The sequence below is a fragment of the Strongylocentrotus purpuratus genome, unplaced genomic scaffold (genome assembly GCF_000002235.5).
Source record: "Strongylocentrotus purpuratus isolate Spur 01 unplaced genomic scaffold, Spur_5.0 spur5_scaffold_16, whole genome shotgun sequence".
NCBI classification, from domain to species: domain Eukaryota; kingdom Metazoa; phylum Echinodermata; class Echinoidea; order Camarodonta; family Strongylocentrotidae; genus Strongylocentrotus; species Strongylocentrotus purpuratus.
The window spans coordinates 33,433,310-33,459,500 of NW_022145601.1; the positions used below are offsets into that span (position 1 = coordinate 33,433,310).

Consider the following 26,191-nt stretch of genomic DNA (forward strand, 5'->3'; position numbering starts at 1 on the left):
AAGTTATTTAAGAGTATGAGGAAGCAATTATATTCTTTTAAAGTGATATTTGAAGTGCTGTTTTATGGACATGTTAAATTACTGATATCATGATTTAGGAAGCACTTCACATTAATCTGTTTCACAGTGTATACTTTATAAACATCACACAATGCAAACAGTGTTTCTGCGTCATAAATTTCAAGCTGTTTGTCTGATGAAAAATAAGGAATTTAAAGGCATATTGTATATGTATGGATGCGTCTTTGGAGGCTGTTTAATAATGTGCTCTTGGGATGTTCATAGGGAATAACTGATCTAGAATTGTGATGTGAGTACCAAGCTTACTTTAACATTCTTTGTGAACTCTGTGAGCTTAGAAAGAAGATCTAGAAGAAAGAAAGTGTTGTGGTAAAAATTGTAACCAATTCTAGCAGGAGTTTTCTTAGCTGAACGAGATTCCTGTCAAATCCGATCTGGGGAATTTGCATTGCACCAATACTATATCTACTTACCTAATGAGAGGTGCTGAGGAGTCTTTACAAATACTGTACATGTTGATGTACTCTGGTATGCTGTCCATGATTCACACCATAGAAGATCTTCTCCTTCTTGAATTCCTCCAGTCCTGGTGGGCTGCGGGATCCTGGGTACTTGCAGATAGTTGATCTAGAGCTGGCAGTAATACACTCTGTCAATGCATAATGAGGAGTTGAGTGTTGAACCCAATTAAGAATTGATTAATGGTTCCTGTGTGAATTCCTGTCCTGGAATGCTGACTTCCCTCCAAGGTTTGAAGTCCAGTCAAATATGACTGCCATTAAGTTCACTGTTAAGGTTGAGGGTGCAAGTGATTCCTAAATAAAGCCTATCTGCACTAGTTTGGCCAGGATGGATTAGACCTCCCTGCGTGGTCACTAGCAGGTGGTTATCTCATCAAATCAGCTCTCAATTAACATAAGAAAGCAAGACCATGGGGGACCGATGGTACCGCTTAGGCATTGTTGGCTGTATAGAGGGTTCAAGTAGCTACAAGTAGTGCAGTCCTGCTTTAAAACATGTTTGGATTCTCAAAATGCATATTGATCAGGCTATAGTCTTAGCATATTGAGTGATCAGAACTACATGTATTGACGTAATAAAAGTGTAGGAGAACATCTTAATATGTCCCACAGCAATTAAATCACTAAAAAGTGAGAAAATGTTACAAAAACAATGAGGAATCATTAGGAATTGTGATGATTGATCCAAATGATCCACAATATTCCACATGGTTCTGGAAGAAGAAAAAAAAAAATCCATTATGGACTCCTCAGTTTTCTAGATGTCAACATCCAAGTAATGGACTCTGCCCTAAAATATAATCATTCTGGGACTCCAGGGGAAACAAATAGTGTGAAACCCTGTAAAATCTAAAAGGACCGATTATCTCTTTATTGTAAATATACATTTACTATATTGTCTTTCAATTTTCTATTCATGCAACCTACAGGCAGCAAACCAGTCCTACTCCAGGTCCTAGCCCTGCTCCAAAGCCAGCTCCAGCAGGTCTAAAGGGTCCAGACTGGTCTTACCATGTCCCTCAGCCTACAGACCAGCCTATCACTTCACCGGCCAAGTCTGGTGCTGAGGCAGAGATTGATGCTCTCACAAACCTCCTGGTGGCAAACATGGGAACAACTCAAGAACCAGAAGGAGAGTTCTTTGGTAAGTCCTAATGCTCTAACAAGCCCTCTTGTGGCTTACATGGCTACTAAACTCAAGACCTGGAAAGATGGCTCTTTAGTAATTAGTCCTAGTCTTCTCACAAACCTCCTGGTGGCAAACATGGGAACAACTCAAGAACCAGAAGGAGAGTTCTTTGGTAAGTCCTAATGTTCTAACAAGCCCTCTTGTGGCTTACATGGCTACTAAACTCAAGACCTGGAAAGACGGCTCTTTAGTAATTAGTCTTAGTCTTCTCACAAACCTCCTGGTGGCAAACATGGGAACAACTCAAGAACCAGAAGGAGAGTTCTTTGGTAAGTCCTAATGCTCTAACAAACCCTCTTGTGGCTAACATGGCTACTAAACTCAAGACCTGGAAAGACGGCTCTTTAGTAATTAGTCCTAGTCTTCTCACAAACCTCCTGGTGGCAAACATGGGAACAACTCAAGAACCAGAAGGAGAGTTCTTTGGTAAGTCTTAATGCTCTATCATGGGTTCTACTTACAAACTAGGAGGGTCCTTTGGTAAGTCCCAATGCTCTATCATGGGTTCTACTTAAGACAGGGCTGTTAACTTTGGGGAACTGCTTCGAGGGAGATCATTTGCAATTCTTTTTGGCTCAACAGGGAAGGGGGGGGGGATGTTGAACAAAATTGCTCACTAACCCCCTCGGTACGGTACGCTGGTTCATTTTACACGTTTGGCTGGAGTTTTTTTCATAAACCGGGATATTGCAGGAGATTGCGGGAGAGTGGGAGGAAGGGCGTGGTGGCGGGAGTCTCCTGCTACGAGCTGATGGGACGGCAAGAGAATGAGCATGGTGGTGTGAGACTCCCTCCAAATGCGGGAGGGTTGACAGCCCTGCTTAAGAACTAAGAGGGTCCCAGCTGCTAAGTGATACAAATCGTTTGTTTTGTCATTATTATTATTATTATTATTATTTATTTGACCAATCGGAAAACATACAATGAGTATAACAATCAGATAATACATAGAAATTTCATAATACATGCAAACAGCTTTAGGAAAGTGGAGAGGAGAGAGAGAGAGAGAAGGATACAATCTGCTGGTCAGGGGTGACAAAAGCAATTGCATCAGTATACTCACAAGGCAGAATATCTGTAAATGAATAGGCTTGGCCAGCTATAATTAGCATGGCAGCCATCTTGGGAAAAAATATCAAAAACAGTTAATAGTTATGCCCTGCCTCCTCCTATTTTGTTTAAAGTCTGGACGAGAAACACATTATTTTTGTTATTTGGCTTTATACATCACTTCCGTTATTTTGATCATTTTCAGGAATGTGCTCACGTTGCAGCAACAAAGTTGTAGGTGAGAACAACGGTTGTACGGCCATGGAGCAGGTCTACCACGTTGATTGCTTCACATGTGAGAATAACTGTGGCACCAAGCTTCGTGGACAACCTTTCTATGCCCTGGAAGGCAAGGCTTTCTGTGAGCACTGCTATGTAAACTCACTCGAGAAATGCTCTACTTGCTCTCAGCCAATCACAGACAGAGTAAGAGACGACACTTTCAAAATCAGTTTGATTTATTCTTTGTTATACAATGTTGAATTCAGTCAGGTTGAACTACAGTACATGTAAATTAGTAATAATAATAATCAAAATAGTTAAATGTTTTTGTATAGCGTATAACACTGTAGGCATAATTGCATGTCTCTATGCGGTTTACAAAACAGAATACTGAACAAGCAGGAATGGTGTACTGGGTTTATAATTGTGAGATTTTACAAAGTGTTAAATAATTACATTTTCAAATAACTTCTAAACTTCTCCTACTGTATGTTTTTATATTTCTAAGGTTTCCCGGCAAGTTATTCCAAAATAAAGTGGCTGCATATGAAATGAATATACAGACCTTTGAGATTAATGTTTTTTTCAAAGTGCAGGGATTTTTATTGACAGAATCTTAAGATTAAATTCTTATTATTTTTTTAACCTGTATGATTTTCTTAAATATGCTCCCCTGGCAGGATGGAGCGTAACTATTTCAATTGAGTTATTTTCACATCCTTGAATCTTTTAAACTTTGTTGACAGATTTTGCGAGCCACTGGCAAGCCATATCACCCTGATTGCTTTACATGTGTTGTGTGTGGCAAGAGCTTGGATGGTGTTCCTTTTACTGTGGATGCTACAAACCAGATACACTGCATTGAGGACTTCCACAGGTAAAGATAGGATCATTTACCAGTCTCTGTTGTATGATTTACATCATCAGGTTCCTGATATTATTGTCAAGTGTTAGCATGTTAAGTCTGACCAACATTTGTGTACGTCTGGTTTTTGACAAAAGGTTGAGTTATGTAAGAGCTTTTTGTCATTTATGACACTTTCCTAAAAAGTACTGAAATTGATGTCACCTACTTAAACAAAATATTTTCTAGATGCTTTCCTTTGTATCATATTTTGATGATAACTTGATATGATATCATGCTCTTGAAAATGAGAACCTAAAGTTTTTTAATGGAGCTAATTCAGGGTTGTAGTTGAAGCAAAACTTTTTCAAGACCCTATCCTGGCTCTTTTTCCTTTGGCTGTATTTGTGGTGTGAACCCTAAAACCCTTTATCTGTGTGAATTATTTGTTTTTGCATTGCCAACATCTCTGTGGAGCTAATAATACCAATTTATAGCAATATATTCATGTAACATACAAATTATATGCAGATTTACAATTAGTCAATCAATCATTCAGTTAATCAATTCAGCTGTATTGCTAGAGTTAATTCGAAGAAGGGTGAAGCTAGCTTTCATTTTTGTGGTCCAAAACTGTGGAACAGTTTGCCAGCACACCTACGGTCGTGTACATATACACATTTGTTTGTATTGTAGTAAATGTAAGTAATCTTGGAGAGCTGTATTTAAAGTGCATAGAGCAGTTTTAATTTGTATTGCACTATACAAATGACAGTTTATTATGATATTATGTTTATTATTGCTAATGTCTCCTACCCATGTGTTTTGGTTGAAACAGGAAATTTGCTCCTCGTTGCTCCGTGTGCCTTCACCCTATTATGCCTGATGACGGTCAGGAAGAGACGGTTCGTATCGTAGCTCTAGATCGCAGCTTCCACGTACACTGCTACAAGTGTGAGGTTAGTATAATACAAACAATTCTTTGTAAAACCTTAATCTCATGCCTGATGATGGTCAGGTAGAGACGGTTCGTATCGTAGCTCTAGATCGGAGCTTCCATGTACACTGCTACAAGTGTGAGGTTAGTATAATACAAACTATTCTTTCTAAAACCTTGATCAGATATGAAGTAGTATCATGCCTGATGACGGTCGGGAAGAGATGGTTCGTATCGTAGCTCTAGATCGGAGCTTCCACGTACACTTCTACAAGTGTGAGGTTAGTATAATACAAACTTTTCTTTCTAAAACCTTGATCTCATGCCTGATGACGGTCAGGAAGAGACGGTTCGTATCGTAGCTCTAGATCGGAGCTTCCATGTACACTGCTACAAGTGTGAGGTTAGTATAATACAAACAATTCTTTGTAAAACCTTAATCTCATGCCTGATGATGGTCAGGTAGAGACGGTTCGTATCGTAGCTCTAGATCGGAGCTTCCACGTACACTTCTACAAGTGTGAGGTTAGTATAATACAAACTTTTCTTTCTAAAACCTTGATCTCATGCCTGATGACGGTCAGGAAGAGACGGTTCGTATCGTAGCTCTAGATCGGAGCTTCCATGTACACTGCTACAAGTGTGAGGTTAGTATAATACAAACAATTCTTTCTAAAACCTTGATCAGATATGAAGTAGTATTATGCCTGATGACGGTCGGGAAGAGACGGTTCGTATCGTAGCTCTAGATCGCAGCATCCATGTACAGTGCTACAAGTGTGAGGTTAGTATGATACCAACAATTCTTTCTGGAACCTTCATCAGATACTGTATACGAAGTAGTTAAACACACAGGTTTTTATTTACATAATATTATGCAGAAAGTGTGATACACTTCAGATTTCTGTATCTTATCACAGAACCCAGTAAATAGGCATAGGACATTTGTTGCCATTCATTTACATGTTAAGAAAAAAACACTTCATTTCTGAAGTAGACTTGTATAGGAAGTTAATTTGAGGCCTTATGTAGAGGAGAGTCACCACCTTTGCATGTTAAAAACCCACTGCTCTATTCATATAAGACTAGGGGTATAGTCTAGTATAGTGGTCCATGTGCACACCCTTAATCAGTTATATCGGGAGGAGAGACCTAAGGGTCACAGTGATTCAGTTTACATTTTACCCCTGGGGGGATACTCGGATTTGGTGTGGACGGGGTGTGCCGCTCAAGCCTCGAAACCTCTAGCCATCATTTGGGGTCATTTTTCGAGAAAAATGACCCATTTTCCCCCAAAATTGGGTTTTGTTCAAATTTTGAAAAAATCAGATCCATGTTTAATGGTATTTTTGTTAAGAGTCAGTTACACCCATGTTCAAGGATTTTTGTGAAAAAGTTACCCATTACAGCGACACACCCTAGTTTGTCCTAATATGTGAGTACCCCCCCCCCCCTTCCCGGGATTTTACCTCTCAGACACATGTGACACAAATTATTTAATGATAATAATATCAATGATCATCATTCTCTTGTTGTTTTCCTTACAGGATTGTGGAGTGTTGCTGTCATCTGAAGCAGATGGAAGAGGATGCTATCCACTGGATGATCATATCCTCTGCAGAGAATGCAACGGAAAGCGTGTCCAGTCAATCTCATAAGAGGCGTGTCCAGTCACTCTCGCCATAGTTACCAACCCACAGGAGGCGTGTTTAATCACGCAGCATATAGTTACCAACCCATACGAGGCGTGTCCAGTCACTCTCAGCATAGTTACCAACCCACAGGAGGCGTGTTTAATCACGCAGCATATAGTTACCAACCCATACGAGGCGTGTCCAGTCACTCTCAGCACAGTTACCAACCCATGGGAGGTGTGTCCAGTCACTCTCTACATAGTTCCCAACCCATAAGAGGCGTGTCCAGTCGCTCTCAGCATAGTTACCAACCCTTGGGAGGTGTGTCCAGTCACTTTCAGCATAGTTACCAACCCACAGGAGGCGTGGCCTACTTTATCCCTAGATAATGACTTGCTAAATCTTATACTATTCTAAACCATACATGTGTGGAGAGTGCAACAGGAGGTGCTCTCTGCATAGTAATCAGTCAGGGGATGTGTCCTAGGTTATTTCAATGCCATGTGACTTCCAAGTAGGTGTGGTCTGGATGTTATTTCAAAATAATTATACAGAACTGCCTAATTGGCTTGGCATATATTGCCTGAAAAAAACCCAACAACAACAAGCAAACAAAAAGACCCCCACCTCCAAGAAAACAAACATAAAAACATAAAAACCCATTTAGTTTTCACCAAGGAGGTTGGCCTAGACTTTTTAAAATTATGTAGAATAGAACCATTTGATAAACCATTTATGGCCCTTTTCCTAGATGACTGGCTAGTGGTTAAGAATGAATGAACTTTCTTTCCTTAGAGATGTATTTGAATTCCACTATGAATTTGGTCAACAATAACAAAACATATAGAACACAAAACATACATAACTTTTGATAGTAATAGAATTCTCTTTAAAAGGAAGAATTCTTTAAGTATATTTACTGCCTTTGCTACAAAATATATTTTATCTTCACTGCTAAACTTCATTTTTAAAAGATATCAAACTGTTTGTGTCGGCTGATCTAAAGTCTAGCTAATATAGAACAAAACAGTTTTTATGTCATGTTATTCAACTTCTTCTACTCCTGCCATCATGATATCTGCCATAAACAAATATCTAGTTGGGATAATCAGAAACATATAATATTAAATATCTTCAAACTTTCTACATGTTGTGAATTGAGAAACATAAATTGTCTGATAATGTATGATATATTTGAGTGATCTTTTAAGCAACACCGCCTTTGATATTTGAATAAGTATGCACATCATTTAAAAAAGTGAACTACTTTTTTTTAAAAATATGTAAAGCTCAATCGTATCAATTTACTCTCTTCAAATAATGATATTTGTATAATATTGAATGGCCTTGAGTGGGATATAAGAGTTGATCCATCGAGCTGATAAGCATATTTCACGAGTCTGCATGACAAGTGATTAAAAGAAAAATTCAATAAAGGAAATTATAAAATAGGTTAAAGAATGTACTCAATGAGTTGGAATGGATCACGTGTGCGTGCATTAATTTTAATACCATATACACGTGGAGTGCATTGTATTTTGGTAATAACAACCATCAATTCCTCGACTTCATACTTGTATTGTAGACCCATGTTATAAACAAATAATATATGTTTTTAGCTCGTGCATTAGTGATAGGCACTGCACTTGGTTAAGTCACAATGAGACGGACAATTATGAACTCGACAAGTCTCGTTCATGTTAATTAACATGCGTGCATTCACTAATGCACTCGCAGACATGTGTTATTTGTATACTAAACAACAAAAAATGAAATTCTGCTGATTATTTGGGCTGCTCCAAGCTTTAGTAGGGATATAAACTTAACGAATGTCGGAATGGAACGGATGGAATTTTGGGGTCTACTAATATTTACGATGATGGTGACATATTGGAAAAGTTATCTCGACTTGCCTTTATAATCAGTGTTACATGATAAACAAATTATTGGTTCCTGATCAGCGAGGTTGTACTAGATTTGATGGTATGATATGAAAGGAATGGGTACTACAGTATGCATTATAGTACTGCGTCTGAATCAAAGAGAGTCATCTCATGAAGTATACAGAGTGTATTTATTAATCATTTTATCATCATATCTCGAAATGTAAATTGGTTTGATCATTAAAAAAAAAAATTAAGACGTTGATATTATAAGCATAGGTAAGGTATAGGGCTGGGGTTAATAGAATGTGGTTTACACTTTGTCAACAAATTCAGTAAAAATTATATGACTGCTCCAATATTATTTGGATTTATGTACTCTTTTCTTTTGCTTGTCAGTAACAATTCTGAAGGTTTGTAAGATAAAAATTTTGCAAAAGTTGAAAACTGGATTTCAGAATGAGCATAGGTTTGTTTGAAGGCTCCTTATACTGTTAAATTAAAAATTGTATGAAATCAACTCGAAAAGAAAAAGAATTATATTGTGTACAGAAAAAAACATTTATACAGGTACTTTATGATTATTATCTTCTTTTTTTGCATTTTTCTCTTTTTTTGATTTTTAGGGATTGATTAATTGGAAATAAGCATGGGTTTTCTTTGCATTGAATAAATTAATTTTCTGTATATTTCCCCTTTATTTCACATTGTTCATTGCGTGCTTCCATGTGTCTGGAATACAAGTATAGACTGTAATCATGCTGTTGTACTTGTGTATTTATTTGTACATTCTTTGCATTGAAAGTATATCATTTTAACCCATTAGATTCTGGAAGCGTGTGGATCCTGTATTAAAGTGACTTGGTAACATTGTTGAAGGTTGATGAAAAAAATTGCTTAATTTTTGTATAAAATGTTACTTACTATATTCCTTCTGCTGTACTAACCCTTTGACATGCAAAAAATCCTGTAAAAATTCTCAAACCACGAAGATATCTATGTTTTTTTTTTAAAGCGTCGATGTACGACACCCTCTAACAGTGATTAACAGTAAATTCTCCCAACCAGTTTTGAATTTTCCCAACCGTTTTTCCGTGAAAAAAAAGACATAAAACAGGCTATACAAAATCTGTCTACACTTAAATGTCTGGAATGGAATGTAGAGCCATTTTATTGCTTTGTTAGATTTCCATTCACTTAAAATGTAATTAAATTGTAATAATATAGTTTTTGGAGAATTAAGGAATCGATCAGATCAGGGACGTGGTAGAGAAGGACTGGAATCAAGCCGCTCTCCTTTGACCCCATGCTCCAAGCCACCGAAAAGTTATGCGCTAATCTGCAACTGTTGACCAGGTGGTGAGATAAAAGAGCGCATGAAATTCCAGGATTTAGAATTCCTACATCAGAAAATGGTATCACAGCAACTGTTCGCTGTCCCTTCCAATGATTTCTCATCCATTGTTGAATGTGTAAAGAGTAGAACAAGCGAACACAAACTTGTGTAATTTCATCCTTTTTTAAACTTGAAAAATACAACAAAAAAAGCGAAAACACGCATTAGCAAACTTAAAGGTATTACAAAGTTTTGGGAAATTTTGAAAAATGGGTGGATAGTGATTCTTTACAATTTATATATATTTGGATGCCCCTGTGAATGTATTAAAAGTACTAGAAATTTTAGGCCCTAAAACACGTCTGCTTTCGAGAAAAATTGAATATAAAGATTTACCGGTGCTCCCGGTAAATTTTGATAAATTTCAAAAAGCTCCTACGGCCGTACAATGGTAGCTGCGACCATGAAAATCTCTGAATACGTAGTTGTGGTATATAATTTTCGAACGGGAATAGCTAATCGGCCGATTTTAGTTAATAAACATTGTTTTATAGCTTAATTAATATCTTGACCTTGAGAGGGAGCTATTCAACATAAAGTGTTTATTATTTACAATATCATAACTTTAGAGTCGATTTTGACCGAGACAACGATCACTGAATATTGTAGGATCGCATATGCTTCCAATTTGTTCATTTAAACCAAATTCATGACCCCATACCAAAACTTTGTATTACCTTTAATGTTATTGAAGATTGTAAATCATGGATCAAATAACGGGACTTTAAAGCATGCACAAATTAGCGCATCATCCTAAAATATTGAGTTTTTGACAGGATGTAATTTTTCTTTTACCAACTCTGGCACACAAATTAAAGGAAGGACGGAGTTCTAAATTTGAAAAATTGTTTGATGCACTATTCCCAATAAAATCCCCATATAAAGTTTTTGATTTACTCTGTAATTTTTCCGGTAATTTAATATTTTGTAATAAATGTAAAACTGGTGCCTGGCTTCCGAAAGTCTCTGCTGTGGAAGCGCGGTTCGGAGCATGGAACTTCAAAGCCAAGTGGAATGTTACACATCCCATTGTTACGCTTTAGAACTCAAGAATGCGTTTGAATAAATTACAAGAGTTTCGCCTCCTTTTCTTTCACCTCCCTGATCAGATCAGTTTTTCCCAGTTTGTACCATGAATAATGGACCGTTTTCACTCAAATTTTCAGATTATCTTTAATTGTACATCTAGCATTGAAGTCACTACCTTAGCACCACTATCTCTCATCTGAACAATGTTACCAAGTCCCTTTAAGCCTTCAAAATGAGAAATATATTACCAGTAAATATTATGATGACAAGATAAGCAGTGTAGAGGAAGAAACTGGCCCCAGTTCAGAACTGTCATTATTTACAAGTCATGAATTTAATATTAAAACAATTTTATTTAAATTATAATCAGCTTTTCAGTGGGAGAGATAACCTGGATTATTATGTCATACCGGGAACATAGTACACGTATAAGGATATACTAATAGCTTGACTTTGTAAACATATATCAATTTTTTAACACATTTTGCCATATTGGACTTGGAGCATTATTGCCTCTTAATGTACTCACTAATATGATTAACAATTATTTCTTTAAAAAATCATTACACTTCATTTACACTGGCAGTGCGATGTATCTTTCATTTATATTTTCTTAAATATGTGTTTGACTTTTCTCAAATATGTTACCTGTTGTATTATTTTGTAGGTATTTCTATTTTTAAGATCCCTTTAAAATTGTTCATTTATAAATATATAGTATAGCCTGTGATATGTTAACACAGATAGAGCAATTGAGCAATACATGCATCTTGCTACTTTCAAAACGTAAATGAATTGAGAATCGCCCATCGTATTATAGAGAAATGTCTTGTTACTCTCAAAACTTGTAGAAAATGTATGAGATTTGCTCATCCTTTTACCAGTACCAAGCAACGAGAACAAAAATAATTAGCTTACTGACACATGAAATACATGTATGTAGAATCGTTCTTATGCCTGCAGAAATCATCATGCTTTATATCACATGTAATACAAGACAGCGATACAAATACAAACATGTCGATCAGTTATTAGTTTTAAGTTCTGTTTGATGTACATGTATTTATCAACAATATTGGAAAATGCATTTCATTCTAAAGTAGTGTTTTATGAGAAAATAACCATACCTTAGAGTATACATGTTAAGTGAAAATTGTATAGATATTTACTATTTCATTTCTTTTTCATTTCTTGTTGTCCCTATATTTGTTCAATTCACGTTTCAAAATTTCAGTGGCTAAAAAACAAATTGCTCAACTTGCATCGCTTTTTGTTTATGCGTGGATGTATCTCACTTAAAAGATGATTTTATATTTAAGATATTGCTTTGTCATTAAAAGCATTTTTCAATTAGTTTTTGTATCTGCCTTGTCTGATTTGTGGAGTAAATTATGTGTTACATACTTAGCAGTGTATTAATTTCTCGTTTAATCATGAATCCACCTTAAACAGGTGAAGCACTGCACCAACAACATTTTATTTGTCATTCAGTAACATTTTGAACTTGTCAGTTTAATTTACACAGGATGTGAGCATATTATTTCCATTAGACAAAAGGCATCAGTTATATGCTTCACTAATTATATAACTTGGATTTGATAGAGAGATAGAGAGAGTGTGAGAGAGAGAGAGAGGGTGAGAGATAAGTGTAAGACGGTGCCGCTGAAGTTCTTTTTGATTCGCTAGCGACCACGCGATCATATGGTTCCTATATAAACAGTGGCGGGTCTACGAGGGGGGAGGGGGGGGGGGGGGGTTAACCCCCCCCTTTTGGCTGCCAAGTGAAAATGTGATGTGCATAGAAAAAACGCCAGCATGTATCCAGACCCACACAGTTTCTGCATTGTCATTGGGTCAAACTGTTGCTTGATTTAAAAAGACCTTATCATGTACTGCTTTTTATGGTCTCCAATGCAGGCGCGGATCCAGGATTTCTTAGTAGACGGGGGGGGGGGGCAATTATACGTTACATAACACAATTCTATACACCCTTGAATTGCTATTGTCTATTAATATATAACGTCCACCATCGTCTTGCTCTATGTTTATGAGTTTATACAAAAAAAAGTCTTGATTAGAATGAGTACCCCACTGATGTAAGTAGCTATTTATGGTTTTCTGTGAAGGCGTCACTGTGCAACACCCTCTAACAGTAAATTCTCCCAACCAATTTTTGTCTCGCCTGCGTAGCAAAAAGCGAGACATAGGCGCCGCTTTTCCGGTGACGGCGGCGGCGACGGCGACGGCGTCAACATCAAAAACTTAACCTAAGGTTAAGTTTTTGAATTTTTGGTATAATTTTTAAAGTATAAATTCTTAGTCAATGAAACTTTGACTATAGGGTAATCAAGTATCCCCAATCATGTGAGTAGAATTTCAGATCACAAAGTCAAGGTCAAAGGTCATTTCAGGTCAACAGACTTGGACTATGTTGTAGCATCATCATCGAAAACTTAACCTAAGGTTAAGTTTTTGAATTTTTGATATAATTTTAAAAGTATAAGTTCTTAGTCAATGAAACTTGGACTATAGGGTTATCAAGTCTCCCCAATCATGTGAGTAGAATTTCAGGTCACTAAGTTAAGGTTAAAGGCCATTTAAGGTAAACAAACTTAGACTTTGTTGTGGCATCAACATTAAGATTTTCAAAATGCTTCTTCTTCGTTATTTTTCAACCGATTTTGATTCTGATTGTTTCATATGATAGGGCTAGGAGGGGATTTAAAATTTCTACACAGAATCGTGAAATTCATCGTCTATGCTAATTTATGCAAATTTATTCGAAATCACAAAAAAGGCTTCTTCTCCTTCATTTCTCGACCGATTTTGATTTGGTTTGCTTTATATCGTAGAGCTAACTTTGGTACACTAAACTTCTACACAGAATTTTGAAATTGTTCTCCATTAATTAATTATGGTAATTTATGCAAATTTATTCCAAAAATAACAAAAATTGCTTCTTTTCCCTCATTTCTTGACCGATTTTGCCTTATCTGGTAGAGCTAAATTTGGAACAATAAACTTCTACACAGAATTGTGAGATTTTGCTCCATTGATTATTTATGGTACTTTATGCAAATGAAATGAAATTATGTCCCTTCCAGCTAGGGCATCAAATTTCTATTTTTTGACCAGTTCAAAAGTGTACCACATAAAATTTACGATATTTGTTGTTGTGAGATGCGGATGAGCGCTACGTCATTGACGTTCTGGTTTATCATATTGAATTGCGTTATGCAGGCGAGACCGCCGAGAGCGTTTCCCTTGTTTAATTTCCCAACCGTTTTTCCATGAAAATAAGACATAAAACGGGCTATTAAAAATATTTCAACACTGAATTGAATTGAATTGATATCTTTATTTATACACGGTTAAAAAATCCCAAACAGTTACAAGTCTGATTTCCATTGGGGCCGTGTGAAACATTGTAAATACATCGAATTAACATAAAAATGATAATGGTACATCAAGTGACATATTTTAAACAAACAGTAAATAATCAAGATAAATATCTAAAAATATAACGATAGAATAGTATTGCCGAAAAAGTATATTTATATGAATAACAATTATCATGAGTGTCCAAACAAGAGTATTGTAAATATACTTCAAATTAAAATAGGTAATACAAATTGTTACTAGTGCATATAAACTTCCAGAAATGATATATTAAAAAAATAAAATCAAATGTGGCTGGTCAAGATATTGCATTATTACAATCAAGGATATGATTACAATTTTATTTTATTTAAGTCAGTAAAAGGTCACTTAAAAGCGAATTAAAATAACAAGCACAGCAGATAAAACTCTATTATTTAATCATTTTCGGAAAAAAATTAAATGAAACTATTACATCATATGGAAATTTAAAAATACCCGAGCAGATGCATACACAACAATATAAATTTAAACAACACACAAATGGACACATCAAAAATAAAAAGGAAACATTCAAAAGTTCAAAGACATATTTGAGCATAGTATATTGTATATTATTATAAATTGGTTATTCTTTTAAGTCCTGTTGTGAAACTGTACTTGGTTTGTGCAGCTTGCACTTCGTGTGGTAGTGAGTTCCATAGGCAAGCGCCTCTGTACACAAATGCGCGTTTGGTACTATCCGTTTTAGGCTGGATTGTCTTAATACATAGATTGCCACTTCTCGTATTATGTGGTCTTTCACTGAATGAAAATTTATCAATTAAATAAGAAGGGGCTTTTTTATTAAGTATATTGAAAGTCATTAAAGCGATATTTTCTTTCCTTTTCTGTTCAAGCGTAACCCATCCAAGTTTATTAAGGTTGTAGCTTCCGGATGAATCCCAAGGGGTATCATTTATTATTCGAGCTGCCCGATTTTGAAGTTTTTGGAGATAATTTTGAAGGCACTTTCCACAGTTTCCCCATATTAACCTCACAATAGGAGAGGTGGGATAAAATCAATGCATTATATACTAATTTCAATGTCTTTACCAACAATATTACGTATTGATTTTAACATAAACAATCCACTACTACATTTCTTTTGTATAGATTTAATATGGTCTGTACTTGATAAAGTTTCATCCACAATCACTCCCAAATGCTTGCATGTAGTAACTCTTTTCAGAGGGGTTCCATCTATGCTAATATTCAAATTTGTATTACGTGCTAGTTTAAGACGATTTTCTGTTCCTAGTACAATGTATTCTGTTTTTATTTATATTTAAACTTAACTTATTGACATCAAGCCATTTGTTCACATTTACTAAATCTTCGTTTACTTTGTTTTCAAGTTCAGAAAAGTCATTACTAGCATAATATAAAATAGTGTCATCAACATTCATATTTATTTTACAATTTTTTAGTACTAAGGGTAAATCGTTGATGAGCATAATAAAGAGAAGAGGTCCAAGGATGGACCCTTGTGGAATTCCAGATTGAATAGGTCAAAACTCATATATATACCATGGACTGTGGTTTTTTGGTATCTCTCATACAGATAACTTGTAAACCAATTAAGTGTGTGTTGTCCAAGACACTTAAATGTATGGAATGGTAAATAAAGCCTATCCATTGCTTTGTGACGATTTGAACTCACCTAAAATTCAATTAAATTATGATGATATAGTTGGGAGAATTTAGGAATCGATCAGACAAGATTTTCCCAATTTTTATCATTAATAATGGTCTGTTTTCACTCAAAATTTCGGATTATCTTTAATTGTACATCTAGCATTGACATCGCTACCTACTACTTTTTTCTCATCATTACCACCATTTCTCTCATCTGAACAATGTTACCAACAAAGAATGAGGAATCATTAAAATTGTATAAACTCAGCTGCATGGCGATGAAACGTGAGTGCGCAAGAGCATCACTTACATGTATAAGGCAAAAAAAAACACCATATACACAGGGGCATCGATACAAAACTTTCAATGGAGGTTGGGGTATAATAGCCGGATGAAATTATCGACAAACATGAGCGTTATTCTCAGTGGTTTAAACGCTGTCCGGGGGTGAGGCGGGGGGGGGGGGGGGTGGGAGGGGGGATTAGCGTGAAATTCTCATATGAGCAAACGCAAACATTAAACAAAACGAAAATTAAAACAAAAACAAACAGTCAAGAAACACAACAAAAACAGGTTTAGATGTGATAGTGGGGGGGGGGGGGGAGGGGTATGTGCCCCATCGATCCGCCACTGGTGTGTATTTTAATCAATGTCTGTTTGGAGCAAGAAGGGCGCTACCTTAGTAAAGTGCCCTTCTAGGTTCAAACAGACCTATGTTGGATTCGCACATCTAAATCCCATGTTTAATTTAACGTTTATATTGAATGTCTATATATAATATATATTGATTCTTAGCAATTATTCTCATTAGGGGCGGAGCGGCACTGCATCAACCTTTGTTAAATGTTGATATGGATGATCCTAGGTGTATATTTAGTAAAAGAAATGGTCGATCTTTATACACGAGATAATCGATTAGTTAGCCGAAGCAAATGTTGTACATCTTTTAAACTAACATACACAATTTTAATTTATTTTAATTTACCATGTCGAGGAGAATTTCGAAGTTTGTTTTTCGGTTTATTGTGTTTTTTCTTTCTTATGTTTGTTACATGTCCTTTTCTCTAAGCGCCATGAGCACCGAAAGGTGGACCTGTGCGCTATACAAGTAGCCACTATTATTATTATTATTACACAGATAGGCATAGGTCGGATAAAAAAAGAGCAAACTTTGCTGTAACTTCTTCCGTTGTAATTCCACCTATGATATGGTGTATTCTGTTGTGTGTAATTGTATACTGCTATATAAAAAAAAACCCGAATAAGAATTCTAGTTTTGGGTAAATGATATGAGGGCCGAAGTGGGACAACCATTCACACCCCTATACCTCCGGACAGCGATCTAACTTACACCCGTATAGTTGATCGCCTAAGTTAGGTGCTTAGCTACAAAGACATCGTGGATTTCGAGGAACTGAAAAGACAACGTCCTATCCTCCCGCCCCAATTCTTCTTTCAGACAGTCCCGGATCTGCCCGTTCGTCTCCAGCTTGGTATTAAACAGCAACGTCCAAGTTTGAAAAATATAGATGAATACAAAAAAGAAAAAATATGTCTATGTTACAAGGCGGCTTATATGTTACAAGGCAGCTTATAGGCAAAAACTAGTCATTCAACAAATGGCATTCAATATGATACCCAAGGATTGTAAGCCTTGAAGAAGAGATCTGAAATGTAAAAAAAAGGCATGTTATGAGGGACTAGATGTTCTCACTTTAGGGATATAGCCCAAAGCTGGATAAAGGACCCAATAGGGGGGGGGGGGGGGACTAGCGTGAAATTCTCATACGAGCAAACTCAAACACAAAACAAAACGAAAATTAAAACAAAAACAAACAGTCAAGAAACACAACAAAAACAGGTAGGGGGGGGATGTGCCCATTGATCCGCCACTGGTGTGTATTTTAATCAATGTCTGTTTGGAGCAAGAAGGGCGCTACCTCTGTATAAAATGAGTAAGTGCCCATCTAGGTTCAAACAGACGTATATTGGACCCGCGCATCTAGATCTCTTGTAATACAACGGTTATATTGAATGTCTATATATAATATATATTGATTCTTAGCAATTATTCTCATTAGGGGCGGAGTGGCACTGCATCAACCTTTTGTTAAATGTTGATATGGATGATCCTAGGTGTATATTTAGTAAAAGAAATGGTCGATCTTTATACACGAGATAATCGATTAGTTTAGCCGAAGCAAATGTTGTACATCTTTTAAACAAACATACACATATTTTAATTTACCATGTCTAGGAGAATTTCGAATTTTGTTTTTCGGTTTATTGAGTTTTTTCTTTCTTATGTCTGTTACATGTTCTTTTCTCTAAGCGCCATGAGCACCGAAAGGTGGACCTGTGCGCTATACAAGTAGCCACTCTTATTATTATTAGTATTATTATTACACAGATAGGCATACTAGGTCGGATAAAAAAGAGCAAACTTTGCTGTAACTTCTTCCGTTGTAATTCCACCTATGCGGGATATGGTGTATTCTGTTTTGTGTAATTGTATACTGCTATTTAAAAAAAAACCCGAATAAGAATTCTAGTTTGGGGTAAATGATATGAGGGCCGAAGTGGGACAACCATTCACACCCCTATACCTCCGGACAGCGATCTAACTTACACCCATATAGTTGACCGCCTAGGACGACTAACCAGGCCTGGATAGATAACATTTCGGATAAGTGCATGGTGGTCAAATTATCCGACAAGATTGTTCGAAGAGGTAGTCGTAGAGGGTAGAGGGTAGAGGGTGATAGTACATGGGGTGACATCGTTCTGATATGTACAAAGGCCAATGCGAATCCACATAGGATAGAAATCGCCCCCCCCCCTTTTTGTGATCGAACGAATTAATTCTGCATTATACAAATATGCACGTTAATGAGTGTTACCTGTTCGCGATCGGGCGTGTCTTTACTTTGACGTAAGTTTCAGAAAACAAAAGTTAGGTGCTTAGCTACAATATATAGCCCCAAAGCTGGGTCAAGGACCCTTTAGGGGGTGGGGGTGGGGGGGGGGGGGTACTAGCGTGAAATTCTCATACGAGCAAACTCAAACACACGGGGGAGGAGGGGTATGTGCCCCATCGATCCGCTACGGTTAATTATTATTATTATTATTACTGGTGTGTATTTGGAGCAAGAAGGACGCTACCTTAGTAAAGTGCCCTTCTAGGTTCAAACAGACCTATGTTGGATTCGCACATCTTAATCCCATGTTTAATACAACGTTTATTATGAATATATATATATATAGAGAGAGAGAGAGAGAGTTCAGTTCAGTTAAGTTTATTGAATTACATCTCTAAAACATTTTTACAAAGATAAAATCATGCAATTTCATGTAAAATATAATACATAAATTGGGATAACAAATACATGTTTTGTCTGGACAGCTTCCTATCAAATTAGATTTAATATTATACATGTATATAGTAAGAAAACTAGTAGCAAGTAAAGTTTCGGATAGTATCATTCAGAAATTGCATAACAACCGGCACAAGCCCTGTACACGAATTACAACATGATCGGATGTAAAAGTCAGAGAAAGACAGAGGAGAAATGTGAGGGGAATAAAAAAGAAAGAGAGAGAGCGCGCGGCGGAGATGAAAAGCTGGGTAAAAACATTCAGTCAGAATATGCGCAATCACGAAACTTTTGAGATTACATAGTAAAACTGTCGTAAAATGAGATTGAAGTTATATTAGTTGGAGGCTAGGTCCAAATTCCAGGTGCATGATGTCTGCAAGAATATGATGCAAAATAGATTTACATTGGATATTCACCATTATAATGTGCAGACTTATGCACAAAACTCCAATTGCAGTATGATATCATATAAAATATTTACACGTATGCATATGAAATTCACCATTATAATGTACTGACTTATGCAAAGTACTCCAATTGCAGTATGATATCATGAAAAAATATATACATGTATGCAGATTAAATTCACCATTATAATGTGCAGACTTATGCACAATACTCCAATCCCATTATGATATCATATTCAATCTATATGCATTGGATATTCACCATTATAATGTGCAGACTTATGCACAGTACTCCAATTGCAGTATAATATCATATAAAATATATACATGTAGGCATAGGAAATTCACCATTATAATGTGCAGACTTATGCACAAAACTCCAATTGCAGTATGATATCATATAAAATATAAACATGTATACATAGAAAATTTACCATTTTAATGTGCAGACTTATCCCCAAAACTTCAATCGCAGTATAATATCATATAAAATATAAACATGTATGCATAGGAATGCACACTTAAAATGTGCAGACTTATGCACAGGACTCCAATCGCAGTATGATTTCATTAACAAATATATACATGTATGCAGATTAAATTCACCATTATAATGTGCAGACTTATGCACAATACTCCAATCCCATTATGATATCATATGCAATCTATATGCATTGGATATTCACCATTATAATGTGCAGACTTATGCACAGTACTCCAATTGCAGTATAATATCATATAAAATATATAAATGTAGGCATAGGAAATTCACCATTATAATGTGCAGACTTATGCACAAAACTCCAATTCGTCGCTGTTTTCACGAAGCGACGGTAGTGAAAAAAAATTGCATTCACTTTGCATTACGATTTTCCTCACTACCGTCACTTCGTGAAAACAAGGACGAATTGTAGTATGATATCATATAAAATATAAACATGTATACATAGGAAATTTACCATTTTAATGTGCAGACTTATCCCCAAAACTTCAATCGCAGTATAATATCATATAAAATATATACATGTATGCATAGGAATGCACACTTAAAATGTGCAGACTTATGCACAAAACTCCAATTGCAGTATGATATCATATAAAATATATAAATGTAGGCATAGGAAATTCACCATTATAATGTGCAGACTTATGCACAAAACTCCAATTGCAGTATGATATCATATAAAATATAAACATGTATACATAGGAAATTCACGATTATAATGTGCAGACTTATGCACAAATCTCAAATCGCAGTATAATATCATATACAATTTAAAAATGTATGCATAGGAAATTCACCATTATAATGAGCAGACTTAAGCACCAAACTGTAATCGCAGCAGATATCATATAAAATATATACATGTAGGCTATGTATAGGACATTCACCATTATAATGTGCAGACTTATGCACAAATCTCCAATCGCAGCAGATATCATATAAAATATATACATGTAGGCTAAACATGTATAGGACATTCACCATTATAATGTGCAGACTTATGCACAAATCTACAATCGCAGCAGATATCATATAGAATATATACATGTAGGCTATGTATAGGACATTCACCATTATATTGTGCAGACTTATGCATGAATCTCCAATCGCAGCAGATATCATATAGAATATATACATGTAGGCTATGTATAGGACATTCACCATTATAATGTGCAGACTTATGCACAAATCTCCAAACGCAGCAGATATCATATAAATATATATACATGTATGTATAGGAAATTCACCATTGTGCAGACTTATGCACAAAACTCAAATTGCAGCATAATATCATATACAATATATACATGTATGCATAGGAAATTCACCATTGTGCAGACTTATGTACAAAACTCCAATCGCAATATGATATCATATAAAATCTGTATTTACCATTATAATTTGCAGACTTATGCATAAAGCTGCAATTGCAGTATGATATCATATAAAATCTATATTTACCATTATAATGTGCACACTTAAGCACAAAACTGCAATCGCAGTAGATATCATATAAAATATATTCATGTAGCCTATGTATAGGACATTCACCATTATAATGTGCAGACTTATGCACGATACTCCAATCTCATTATGATATCAAATAAAATCTATATGCATTGGATATTCACCATTATAATGTGCGGACTTATGCACAAAACTCCATTGCAGAATGATATCATATAACATATTTACATGTACGCTATGTTTAGGACATTTACCATCAAAATGTGCAGACTTATGAACAAAACTCCAATCGCAGCAGATATCATATAACATATATTCATGTAGGCTATGTATAGGACATTCACCATTATAATGAGCAGACAGAAGCACAAAACTGCAATTGCAATATGATATCATATAAAATCTATATTTACCATTATAATGTGCAGACTTATGCACAAAACTCCAATTGCAGAATGATATCATATAAAATATATACATGTACGCTATGTATAGGACATTCACCATTAAAATGTGCAGACTTATGCAGAAAAACTCCAATCGCAGTATGATATCATAAAAAATATATACATGTATGCATAGGAAAAAAATCATCATTATAATGTGCAGACTTATGCACAATACTCCAATCTCATTATGATATCAAATAAAATCTATATGCATTGGATATTCACCATTATGATGTGCAGACGTATGCACACAAATCCTATCTCAGTATAATAATTCATAACAATATATATGCAATGGATATTCATCAATATGTTGTGCACATTTAAGCACAAAAAAAAATCCAATCTCAGAATGATATCATATTAAAATGTTATGCATTGGAAATTCGCCATTATAATGTGCAGACTTATGCCCAACAAATCTTTATTTCATTGTGATATTATATGAAATATATATGCGATGGACATTCACCACTATGATGTGCAGACTTATGCACAAAAATCTAATAAACTCAACGTTGAGATGTTGTATTATACGAGACCTAATTACATTAGAATTTTAACATGTGCAGATCTATGAACGAAAGTATAAACTGTACGTCATGATATGATGATATAATTAATCTAAATGCAATGGTCGTTATTCATATGATAGTCAACGTTTACTATAATTCGGCTTATGTTTGAGTAATCTGATATGTGTATTACCAGCAGTGGTATTGTAACCCTACTTTGTTTCAAAAAAGTTGAAAATATGCTTGATAGCTTCAAACATTAAATGTGCAATTTATTTTTTATTTTGACTCTGCATTTCAGCCCCTTAAGTTTCTATTGTTTATGCTCTACACAGTATCTTACACTGTTCATCGTGCACTCGAACGTTTAAGTTTATAATCAATGGTGATAACCGTGCTGATAAAGAACATTTGAAAAGAATTAGTGAATAGTGTATATCATCTGTATTTCATGTTACTTCGTATTCAACATAAAACCTTTTAATTTATTCCACTTAAAAATCGAAATACATAATATTATGAATATATACAAATTCGTAAAAAAAAAAGATCTTTTTACAATTCTTAACTTTAAGTATTTAATAAGACCCATTAATTATTATTACTCCATTACATAAACTTGTAAAACTCGTACATGTGATTAAAACATAAAAACGTGGAATTAATGCATGTCGCCATGTGCATAGTATAGTTGAAGTATTTTGGGTTTATGATTATCTGATGGTCAGTAGTTATTTAATGTATCAATACCGATGATTATCTGATGGTCAGTAGTTTTTAGATGTATATCGGTTTCCTAACACTTCATGACAGCCTTCGAAGTACTTGATATCTTTTTTCCTATTTCTTAACTATAGTGAAATAGTAAGCTTTCGCTATGCATCATTTAGGTAAAAAGCTTTCAAGGATTCTTTCACATCAGATCTATTTCATATATTGCTTCCATATACCACCTAAATGAACACTACCAAAAATCCGCTTCAGGTCGGTGAAGCTGCCACGCGACTTGTTTTTCCATATAGAAAGGCACTCTCTCATCGCTCCCTTATAGTCTTTACCGTGCTGCTTGAGAATACATGATGCCTCATTGTACTCAATACCGAGTTTGTCGGGCAGGTGAAGGTATTTATCGGGAGGGATGTGGGCTGCAAGAGTATTCAGTTTTCCATCTGATACCGTGTCACTAAAATGATTTAAACAATAAGGACATATTATATAAAGTATTTTTCAACTCAATATGAATTTGAGTCTGTCGTATTGTTACAATTTTCATAAGCAGCTCTCCATTAATTTAGGTAAAAGTATTCTGATTTTTTTTTTAAAGCTAAAACTAAGAGGTTGATTTGCCATGGGAGATTTTGTCAATTTATATTTCAATTCTCTTCACGTTTTTGGTAGATACCCCTTTGTAAGCTCTCAATTCCTTTGGAGCATTCATTCTTCAGGAATTACGATATCTCATGCTTCCTCGCTACACCTTCGATCCTCTCTTTGACTATAGAAGCATAATTTTTAAAAGGTATTTATTTATCTATACATTACATTTCATTATAATTATATTTTTTTAAATTTTTTTTAAATTATTTTTTTATCATTATTATTTTAATTCATCTATCATAATTATTTAAAAGAAAACCTAATATAAAGGTGGACTTTTTACATAATGGTGGGTATTGAGTACTCAATAATGTCAAATACGGTCTGGAAAATGAACAATGTAATTTCGACAAATTATTACAAATCTTATTCTATTCTATGTTTATTTCCTCTGTTTCACAAGGGGGAAATACTCATACACCTTTCAATACAAATCTAGAATTGTAGTCTTACTGGACGTTGATAAATACATTGCAAAACCATTGTACCAAAACGCAAACAATTCCTAGTTTATACACTTTTGATCTACGCTGAATAATTTTACCGATGGAATATTATTCCCGAAGTTTTGGCATATCCAATGATTGAGATCTTGATCAAGAATGATTAAAAAGCCATTACTTAGTCATTTAGCGATTAGAAAAGAATTCTAACCTGTCTCTGGAAGTCGAAACTTCACCGGCTGTTGCCGATGCATCTTGAAAAGAAATGGCGACTGAATCCGATGTAGATGGCGACGGACTCGGGGATGTGGAAACTGTGTCTCCTAGTGATGTCTCGGTTATTCCTGATTGTAAGAGGAGGAATTTGGGTTCACTTCGTTAGAATATTTATTCGTAATGTTCATGTTATTGTTTGTTTAATCATGTTGCATATGTATTGAATTACGATTTGACCACACAAAATAATAATCATTTTGTCATGCTTCCACGTTACACCTTCGATCCCCTCTTTGACTATTAGAAGCCTTGTTAAGCATTATTTTTCAAAGGGAATTATTTATCTATACATTACATTTTATTATAATTATATATTTTTTAAAAATTATTTGTTAATATTTATTTTTCATTATTTTTTAAATTTATTTATCATAATTATTTAAAAGAAAACCTAATATAAAGGTGGACTTTTACATAATGATGGGTATTGAGTACTCAACAAAATAATAATCATTTTGTCATTGATTAAATCATGGCACCTCATCTCATTATTATCAACACTTGTTTTTGTTATCTGCTAATGATCAAAATTCAATACATGTTGGTGAGATTAAGTTTGAATTTTACAAATTTGTATTGATTAAAGTAAGCAAAATCCTTACATCTCAATTTGGGCTTCTGTCTTAAAATTGCGAGGGGGGCGGAAATAATAGGACAAAATAGAGATTAAACACTGAGTACAAAGCACACTGTACGTTGTGTGTTTTTATCTTAAAGAGGAAATTCCGGGTTTTGGTAAAGTCCATGTCTGCCCATGACACTCGTAATTTTCGTCCATGACAAGGAGATTCCTACCTCTCACAAAAGTTGGAGCTTGGTTTAAAACTCGATTGATCTGACAAAGATATCAACTTCCTTCACTAATATTGCCAGTTGAAAGTAAATTAATTTAGATTTTAAAAAAAGAACCGAAGTCAAGATTTCCATTTCTAGTTCATCCGACAGGGGCAATGGAAATTATTTTGTTTCTATTTTAGGAGGTAGCCATGATAATCAAATGCTATTACATTTTTATATCTCGAGTTATAACTTTTATTAAAAACGGCTCACTTAAATGCATTGGTTATCAAATACAAAATAATAATTTAGCATGGTTAATTTAGTTACAGTTGCGGCTTATAGTCAAAGTGAAGTACAGAGCCTCCTTCACTAGAATCAAACAAAACAAATAAACAAAATTATTTTAGAACCCACCACGAGAAGCAAGGAAATGTGTTCTGAACTTTATATCCATCGAACACTTTGACTGTTTTACTTTCAGCTTCACCAGCAGGTCATCGGCTTTCTCGTTGAAATCCAATTCGAAGTATAAAGTATGATCAGTATTTCGGAAGGAGCTTGCATCGACATTCTGTCATTGGATATTATTAAGCGATAATATTAATCAAATTGGCAGGAAAAAATGATCGAATGTAATATAAATTTATTTATTTCTAGATGATAACACATGAATTACATGAGATGAACAAGTAAAGATAATTTTAACTTTATTTTCATATAAAATACATGATATTGGTATTAGGGTAGGATTATAGATAATTTACAGATGGGGTTACAGCTATGTGCTTGTCTTTGAGGAAGATTCTGAGCCGCC

The 26,191-nt window shown here is 35.0% G+C and overlaps 2 protein-coding genes across 5 annotated transcripts in view; one reads left to right on the plus strand and one right to left on the minus strand.

The window, feature by feature from the left end:
* Positions 1-9,057, plus strand: part of LOC593730 (lipoma-preferred partner) — a 44,707-nt gene extending 35,650 nt beyond the window's left edge. For all 4 annotated transcript variants that reach the window (XM_011674016.2, XM_793199.5, XM_011674017.2 and 1 more), the window contains 5 exons: positions 1,472-1,686; positions 2,987-3,207; positions 3,750-3,880; positions 4,686-4,806; positions 6,332-9,057. In XM_011674016.2, the coding sequence (XP_011672318.1) occupies positions 1,472-1,686; positions 2,987-3,207; positions 3,750-3,880; positions 4,686-4,806; positions 6,332-6,442 (799 nt within the window). In that variant the 3' untranslated portion in view covers positions 6,443-9,057. The remainder of the gene's footprint in view (positions 1-1,471; positions 1,687-2,986; positions 3,208-3,749; positions 3,881-4,685; positions 4,807-6,331) is intronic.
* Positions 9,058-23,106: 14,049 nt separating this feature from the next.
* LOC105442150 lies at positions 23,107-25,920 on the minus strand. Its single transcript, XM_030987621.1, has 3 exons — positions 25,792-25,920; positions 24,533-24,665; positions 23,107-23,684 (listed from the first exon to the last, which is right to left on the minus strand). Exons 1-3 carry the CDS (start codon positions 25,829-25,831, stop codon positions 23,426-23,428), a joined length of 432 nt encoding a protein of 143 aa, XP_030843481.1. The 5' UTR covers positions 25,832-25,920; the 3' UTR covers positions 23,107-23,425.
* Positions 25,921-26,191: the final 271 nt, after the last annotated feature.